This window comes from Molossus molossus, unplaced genomic scaffold (assembly GCF_014108415.1).
Source record: "Molossus molossus isolate mMolMol1 unplaced genomic scaffold, mMolMol1.p scaffold_m16_p_9, whole genome shotgun sequence".
Classification (NCBI taxonomy): Eukaryota; Metazoa; Chordata; class Mammalia; order Chiroptera; family Molossidae; genus Molossus; species Molossus molossus.
In genome coordinates, this window is record NW_023425403.1 from 96,869,338 (window position 1) to 96,878,551 (window position 9,214).

The following is a 9,214-nucleotide window of genomic DNA, read 5'->3' on the forward strand; positions in this document are numbered from 1 at the left end:
AAGTGGCATACACGTCTCCTATTTTAGTGTTATATCCTTCTGACTTCAAGTCTTCATCCTACTTTAATGTGAAGATTTTCTTTCTTCCTATTTCTTAATGAAAAAGAAACCATTAGGGAGATAAACAGTTTAGCATTTTCAAGTGTATGCTGAGGGATATTAATTTACTCACTTTGTACCCCTTGGTGACACAAAAAAAGGATTTCAAGCTAACCAGAAGTTAGCAGAGTTTACACACACACACACACACACACACACACACACACAAGAAGAAGTTAGCAGGATCTTTCCTCTTAGGCATCTGTGCGACCAGTTAGGACCACAGGGAGGTTGCATCTTCAGGCTCACGCTCACGTGCTTTTATTTTAACTAACATGTTAGTTTCCAATTTCTTTTTTATTTTCCCAATCATTTTCAGCCGATCAAAAAGCAAAAAGAGCCCGGCTGGTGCGACTCAGTGGTTGAGCATCGACTCATACACCAGGATGTCACCGGTTCAATTCCCAGTCAGGGCACATGCCCAGGTTATGGGCCCAATCCCCAGTGGGGGGTATGCAGGAGGTGACCGATCGATGTTCTCTCTCATCAGTGTTTCTATCTCTTTCTCCCTCTCCCTTCCTCTCTCTCTAAAGTGAATGAAGAAAAATAAATTTAAAAAAAAAGCAAAAAGAGTATTTAAAATTGTAAGTATAATGTATTTAATATGATAAATTGTATTTCAAATGTCAGAGTATAGCTTTTTTTCAGGAGAAATGTCATTATAAGTTACTGTCTTCAAACTACAATTAATATTAAAATTAATTTCTTTGATTTTTATCTATGAATATATATTATGGAGATCCTGATAAGATCTTAGGTGTATCCTACATGTTATACTTCTTTTTAGCCTGATCAAATCAGGGATCTATCAGAAAACCCTTGTTAGCTGGTGGGAGAAACCAAGTGGAGCTAGGTGAGAGCATCATTACCAAGCTAGTGCTGGGTATGGTTGTGGAGGTGTGAGGGACCCCGTGGCACTAATTTCACCAGCTGCTGGGAGTGATGGTGACTCACAGCCTTCAGCCAAGTTCTTCTCCCAACATTGCCCTCAGCCAAAGATCGCTATCCCCCCAAGGCCATGCACCCTTCCTGAAATCAGCCTGCATCCAAGGACTGGGTGAATAGGGAGAGATCTCAGCTCCAAAACACCCAGTGGAACCACTTGACCTTTGTTGCATTACTTCACTCCTCCCTCTGCCCTACTCTGTGTTCTTCACTCCCCCACAGGTATTGATCTCTAGGGCACTTCCTGTATGTTCCCAATATATTTCTCAATATAATTCTAGCTTGCAAATCTGTCTCAGAGTCTGTAACTGGGGGGACCCAGCCACAGCAGCATCAAATGCTGATATAATGAAACCAGGAGGCCCATGTTTTGATCTTGACGTTGTGACCATGAAGAGTCACCTCTGTTTCCTCTGAAAGAAAGTGTTAACTTCCAAAGTCACATATTTCTAAAGTCTGAGATAACTATAACAGTAAGTATTCTATCTTGATTGTTCTCCTAAAAATTATAACTAATATCTGTCAACATAAAAAACGTCCAAACCTATAGAGAATTTCTTTTTTTATTAAACAATTTTTATTGATTGATTGATTGACTTTTTAGAGAAAGAGGAAGGGAGAGGGAGAGAGAGAGAGAGAAACATCTATTAGAGAGAACATCTTTTGGCCACTTCCCACATTCCTTTAACTGAGGATTGGGCCCACAACCTGGGCATGTGCCCTGACCGGGAATTGAACTGACCACCTCTTGGTGCATGGGTCGATGCTCAACCTCTGAGCCACACTGGCTGGGCCAAACCTGTAGAGAATTTTCATAAGAGTTTATTTAAGCTAATTGATGACATGCTGGGAAGCAAGATCTCAAATGCTCCAGAGAATGACTATTTTGCAGTTCCTTTTATACATATGAAATTAAGCAGGGATGTAAGATTACATGGTGGGAGAATGCAAGGAAGGCAAATGCTCCCTTGACATAATTGCACCTTTGAGGAGTCTGGAAAAGAGGATACTTCTGGCATTTCTAAGGTGTGTTAACCTAGATGCATAAGAACAACGGACATGGCTTGCTTGAGGAAGATAAACCTTCTAAAGCATGATCTGCCCAGTTAGGAATTTATGATCAGCTCCTCCTGTAAGGTTTCCTTTGGTCACTGGGCTTATCAGCCTTATTACAGAGTCCCCCCCCCCTTTTTAATCTTATTCCTGTATATATTTGAAGCAAGACATTCTCCTTTTATGGAGAAAACAATAAAAGCACCTGAATACATAGCTATAATATTTAAATATCATTTAAAGTATTTTTCTCTCCTGTATAAAGTTTTATAGAATAGACTCTTACCGTTAATATGTTTTTGTGGTCATGTTATTTAATTCCTTGTCTTTAGGCAAAATCAGCCATAAGCCATTTTCAAAAGGTTTTTTTTTTAAAGAACTACTACAGAAATACATTCTACAAAGTTCAAAATTATTTCATAATTTGGTACCCTTATGGTGAAAAATCTATCTAAGCACACCTAAATTTCATTATATGATTATATTTTTATTTCTCACCTCCTCTTAATTTCTAAGGAGAAAGAACCCTATCTATTAATTTATTTTTGTTACAGGTATTTCTCCTTTTTTCCCCATTGACACCCTCCTCCCCTTTCCCACCCCTCCCCAGCTTTTTGTCCATGTCCATCGGTTATGCGTATATGCATATAAGTTCTGTGGTTTATCTCTTCCCTCCCCCAACCACCCCCTCTTTTGAGGGTTGACAGTCTGTACCCTACTTCCACATCAGAGCCCCTTTTTCATTCACATAGCAAATGAAAAAATTCAGAATAGCCCAGCTGGTGTGGCTCAGTGGTTAAGCATCAACCCATGCACCAAGAGATGGCTGGTTCAATTCCCCATCAGGGCACATGCCCAGGTTGTGGGCCCAGTCCCCAGTGAGGGGCATGCAGGAGGTGGCCAACTGATGTTCTCTCTCATCGATGTTTTTATCTCTCTCTCCCTCTCTCTAAAATCAATACAGAAAAAAAAAAAAATTCTTTTTTTACAAAAAGAATTCAGAGTAAAAAATCAATGACGAGGAATCGGTTTTCTAATTCAATTATTAATTATTAGCAATAAAAAATAGGTTTTCCCCAAATTGTTCATTTGACAATAGAAACTATTCTTATAAGTCATCCCTATATTGAGTTTAATTCAATAGCTTTTACTCCTTTCTTCTTTCTGCTCAGGTTTACAGAAAGCCACTCAAATACCTCATCTCTACCTGGAACCAGATCAATGATTGCACAGAGGGTTGGTAGAATTCACCTGAAATCAGATACTTCAGAAAGAATTAATATCGTATAGGCATTCTTTTCTTTAATTATTGAAATCACAACTTTTTAAAAACTATGTTTTTGTTGATTTTAGAGAGCTAGGCAGGAAGAAAGTGAGAGAGAGAGAAATATTAATCAGCTGCTTCCTGCACACCCCCTTCTGGGGATTGAACTCAGAACCCAAGTATGTGCCCTGACCAGGAATTGAGCCAGTGACCTTCTGGTGCATGGGATGATGCTCACCCAACTGGGACACCCAAGCCAGGGCTGTATAAATACTCTTAAAAGGTGAGTTTGTGAAGAAAAAAGGGACTCCTTTAAAACAATTTAATAATGGTAATATGGCTCTGGCCAGTTTGGCTCAGCGGCAGAGCATCAGCCCATGGACCAATGAGTCATGGGTTCGATTCTGACCAAGGGCATGTACCTCGGTTGCGGTTCGTCCTCGGTCCTGGTTGGGCCATGAGGGAGGAAGCCACTTGATGTGTTCCTCTCACGTCAATATTTCTCTCTCTCCCTTTTTCTCCTTCTCTCTCCCTCCTACTCTATCTGAAGATAAATAGAAAAATATCCCCAGGTGAAGATGAATAAACAAACAAACAAACAAACAAATAAGGTAATATGGAAAGAATTGTATCCAATTTATTAAATGAAACAGTCCAACTCTGGCATGACCACTACTGAAAGGCTCAAGTCCTTTGCGTCTTGTTTTACCCTCTTAGGTTACTTTTTTTTTTTTTTTAACAAAAACACAAGAGAGCAAATTCATTTTATTTACTTTTCAATAAATTTAAATCCTTGAGGGGTACAGCATCACACGAATTCTGTGTCCAATGGCCTTAGCAGGAAGGTTGCTTCGGAATTTAGCACGAACCATGCCACTGTTTCCATGAGCACGAGTTACCTTTCCCCAGATTACTCTGGTTTTGTTTGGTTTGCCACCAGGAGTCACTGTGTTGTTCTTTGCTTTGTACACATAAGCACATCTCTTGCCCAGATAGAATTCAGTTTCATCTCGAGCATAAACACCTTCAATTTTAAGAAGAGCCGTGTGCTCCCTCTGGTTCCGGAGACCCCGTTTATAACCGGCAAAAATGGCCTTGGACCACAGCCTTCCAGACATATTTGTCCTTATAGAAGTCCTGTTCCCAGCAGGCCTCCACAGGGGCCAAGATGGCAGAAAAAGCTTAGGTTACTTTTTTGATGTAGCTGTTAAAGCCGTTGCCACTCGCATTAACTCTATCCTTCCTGGTAGGTGCCTTAAGAGAAACAAAACTCCCTCTGAAAGAGGTCCAGGGTCAGTTCCTGTCATTAGCACCAGGCCATTCTTGACCTTAGGGTAAAGTTCTTTACAAATTCACGTTGTCTCCCTATTTCCCCTTCCTTTCTTATTTTACACGTCCTGGCTTCCGTCCTTCTGTCTGGTGCACACTTTGTGTCGCTCCTTTCGGCGGCGGCATCCTTCCTGCCTGCGGCTGACTGCGGCCTCGCCCAGGGCGTGGCCAGGCGTGGGTGGCTGGTGAGGTGGGGGGACGTGCTCGAGAGGAGGCTGGGCTAGTGAGTGTGCCGTGATGGGAGGTGAGGTGTGCTTCTGTTTTTTCTGAATTGGCTCAGCACACAGTGGGAGGAACTACAACCTGCCCTGGAAAACCTATCATTGGCCAAAAAGGCCTACTTTTCTGGCAAAACTTTCTGGTTACCATTTGAACCTAGAAAAGCAAACACAATCTCTCTGTAATCTGTCTTCTAACATAGGAAAGTGCCCTGTATTACCTACCATTTTAGTAGCACTTTGCTTTTAATCTATTATTGCCCAGGAGGTATGTGCAGACTTTTATCAAAAACTTCTGAGAAAATCTTTGGAAAAGTTTTTCTACCTCCATTATCCTTTGAATAAAACTGCTACATGAAAAGAAAGGAAAGAAACACTTGAAACCTTAACATCAATCATTAGTTATTTCCCCAGCTTATCTCCCACCCAGACTCATTCAGGCTACTGTTTTACTCATTTTCCACCACCTGTACGCTCCATCCCATACATCCATAATATTTGTATGCAAAGACGACAAAATAAGCCCTGGCTTATGTGGCTCAGTTGGTTAGAGCATTGTCCCCCTGCACCCAAAGGCTGAGGATTTGATTCCCGGTGGGGGCATGTGCATGAGTGTGTGTGGGAGGCAAGCTATTGATGTTTCTCTCACATTGATCTCTCTTGCTCTCTCCCTTCCTCTCTCTAAAATCCATTTTTAAAATGTTTAAAAAAGAAGACAAAATTAGTTTTCAAGATTGTAGGCTATACATTTAATTTTTAAGGCTATTTTTTTAGAAGAGTTTGAGGTTCACAGCAAAATTGAGAAGAAGGTATAGAGATTTCTCATATGTCCCCTGCTCGCACACATTCATAGTCTCCCCCATCATCCACATTGCCCACCAGAATGGTACATTGTTACAACTGATGAACCTACACTGTTACATCATCACCCAAATTCCATAGATGCATCCTTGGTATTGTACAGTCTATGGGTTTTGACAAACATATAATGATATATATATATATATATATATATATATATATATATATATATAATTATAGTACATTATATACAGAATATTTTCACTGGTCTAAAATCCTGTCTGTCCTACTTACTCATCCTTTCCCTTCTCCTACATCTCCCCACGCCCCCACCCAGCACTTGCCAACCACTGATTTTTTACTGCCTCCATAGTTTTGTCTTTTCAGAATGTCATATAGTTGGAATCATACAGTATGTAGCCTTTTCCAATTGGCTTCTTCAACTTAATAATATGCATTTAAAATTCCTCTATGTTTTTCATGGTTGGGTAGCTCATTTCTTTTTAATATTGAGTAACAAAACAGTTCATTATCTAAATGTAACACAATTTACTTATCCATTCACCTATTGAAGGACATCTTGATTGCTTCCAAGTTTTGGTAATTATAAACAAAGCTGCTATAAATAACTGGTTCAGGTTTTTGTGTGGACATTAAGTTTTTAACTCCTTTGGGTAAATACCAAGGAGTAAGATTGCTGGATTTTATGGTAAAAGTATGTTTCTTTTTGTAAGAAACTGCCAAACTGTCTTCCAAAGTACTTGCACTATTTTGCATTCCTACCAACAATGAAGGAGTGCCTGTTTCCCCACAACTTGGTCAGCATTCAGTGTTGTCAGTGTTTTGGATTGTGACCATTCTGATAGGTATGCAGTGGTACCTCACTGTTGTTTTAATTTGTATTATATTTAATTTTAAAAAAATGCCCCACTCCTAGCTTCTCTATAGATACGATTTAATTTGCAAAACAAAAACAATACTTTAAAAGAATCTTTACCATGATTAAGAGGTGATGCTTGCTTTTTGAAAGCCTAACTCAACAGAAGAGCAGTAAATATTAATTAAGTTTTTAACCATAAAACATCCATCAAGAATTTTGTCATCTCACCTTGGCTGGTGTGGCTCAGTTGGGCATGGTCCTGTGCACCAAAAGATTGCTGGTTCGATTCCTGGTCAGGGCATATGCCTGGGTTGTGGGCTCGATCCCCAGTATGGGGTGTGTAGGAGGCAGCTGATCAATGATCCACTCTCACATTAATGTTTCTCTTTTTCTGTCTCCCTTCCTCTCTCTCTAAATATCAATAAAAATATTTTTTTCAAAAAAGAATTTGTCATCTGGATTTTGGGCTTTGTATTTATTCCAAGGCCTATGCAGTTACCCTGTCGATATAGTTGACTTACTCAGCACCTAGCCTCACAATTCAGCTAAGGTTGTCAAGCTAGTCAACTTTATGTTCAAATCTCGCTCTGCTCCAGTTGGCGGCGTGACTTTAGACAATAGTAGCCTCACCTAGAGCTTTTCAGGCCTTATGGCTACACTGACTGGATCAAGCCAGTCATTACTCCAGCCTAATCTTTCTTGCAACATCTGTAACTGGGTAATAAGGATACCCAGTGTAAATCAGCACAACTATAAATGCATGGACAAAAAAGGAGCTTTGTAATAAATCTGACAAGTCCTGTGACCAAAAGTAACCTCATTGGGTGATTTGATCATAAATTTCCAACCGGGCAGGCTATGGTGGGTAGTCACACCCCAGGCATATAACTTCTATAGTAAAAGGTTCATCTGCCTTACAAAACCCTATCCATTGTTCTTTTGCATCAAAGTTAACACATCCTTGAAATGTCAGAATAATCCTTTTGTAGACCCCTCAGAGGTAATAAGCACCCTCAGGGAGTACAGAATCTTGTAACTATCCTGTACTCAGTCACAGAAATTAGCCTGCCTTGCCTCCTCTCACCTTCATGTCATCTTCCTTACGTTCTCTCGTTACTTCCAAATGCATAAAAGGAATTGCCAAACTGTCATTCTCCAGAGCATTTAAGATCTTGCTTTCTAGCATTTCATCAGTTTGGCTCAAGTAAACTCTTATAAAACTTCTCTACAGGTTTGGATGTTTGTTTGTTTTTTTAAAAAAAAAAATCCTGAGGATATTTTTCCATTTATCCTCAGACACAGTGGGAAGGAGAGTGAGAGGGAGAAACAGCAATGTGAGAGAGACACATTGACTGGTTGCCTTCCACATGACCCTAACCAGGACTGGGAACTGGACCGAAACAGGTACGTGACTTAGATCAGAAAAGAACCTGAGACTCCTTGGTCTGCAGGCCAATGCTCTAACTGCTGAGCCAAACTAGCCAGGGCAGGTTTGGATATTTCTTCCATCAACATTTCATTGCTGTAGTTGGCAGGATTCTGAAGCCTACCCAGGACCAGCCTGTGGGCCTGGACCCAATTACAGGTATAAGCAAAAACCCATTGTGGCCCACTGACTCCCCATTTTGCTTTGGGTGAACTTCAGTGAGTTTTTTCTTGAAATTGCAGGCCTCCTTGCTTTACATAGTAGATCCAAGACTTTATTTGTGCTGTTAGAAAATCCTCAAGTTGCCCTGGCCGGTTTGGCTCAGCGGTTGGAGCGTAGGCCTGCGGTACAGAGAAAATCCTCAAGTTGAATAAGGATTGAAATAACCTTGGGAAGGAGAAAAAAAATGAGTTGCTGCTTTTCATTGTATTTTTTAATTGGATTGCTTACTGAGAGTCCAAACAAAATCTTTGCTGGTTAACTGAGAGACTGAACTGTCTTTAGTTACAAAGAGGAAGGACACTTGCTTCCCAGCCCTAATCTGGAGTGCTCTTAGGTGACTAAGAATCTTTGTGAAGTACCCCGAGGAAACATTTCCTTGAGGGTGTGAAGCTGTCCTATGGGGTTATCCACTGCACGGGGCTCTTCTGGAGACATGCATGTAAAGGTTGGTTTTCCCTATAAGTTTGTTCAGACTCTACAGATCTCTAAAGAAAAGTAAAGTTAACATGGCAAAGTGTGCCTCTGAGGCTGCAAACTGTACCGCAGCCGCCCTTAGTACTCCAGGAGGAAGATGGCCAAAACGAGGATCCTTCGATACTTCTAAATTAACCTTTTTTTAAAAATCCTCACTTGAGGATATTTTTTTCCACTGATTTTTAGATAGAGTGGGAGGAGGAAAGGGAGAAAGAGAGAGAGAGAGATGTGAGAGAGACACATTGATTGGTTGCCTCCTACCCAACCCCAACTGGGGCTGGAGATCGAACCTGCAACCCAAGTATGTGCCCATGACCAGTGACCCCTCAGTACAAGGGAAGACGCTCTAACTGCTGAGCCAAATGGGCCAAGGCTAAATCAATCTTTGGTGTGCACAATTAGAAAAAGGCAACTATAAAATTAGGCAGAATGAATGGATAGCATATATTTTTTTTGGATAGCATATTTAACTGGTCTTCTGCCCTGGCCAGTTTGGCTCAGCA

General features: G+C 40.7%; 1 protein-coding gene across 1 annotated transcript; it reads right to left on the reverse strand.

Moving 5' to 3' along the window:
• Positions 1 to 4,092: 4,092 nt before the first annotated feature.
• LOC118622732 (60S ribosomal protein L35a) lies at positions 4,093 to 4,536 on the reverse strand. Its single transcript, XM_036250195.1, has one exon. The coding sequence runs from the start codon at positions 4,477 to 4,479 to the stop codon at positions 4,147 to 4,149; it is 333 nt and encodes a 110-aa protein (XP_036106088.1). The 5' UTR covers positions 4,480 to 4,536; the 3' UTR covers positions 4,093 to 4,146.
• Between the last annotated feature and the right edge of the window lie 4,678 nt (positions 4,537 to 9,214).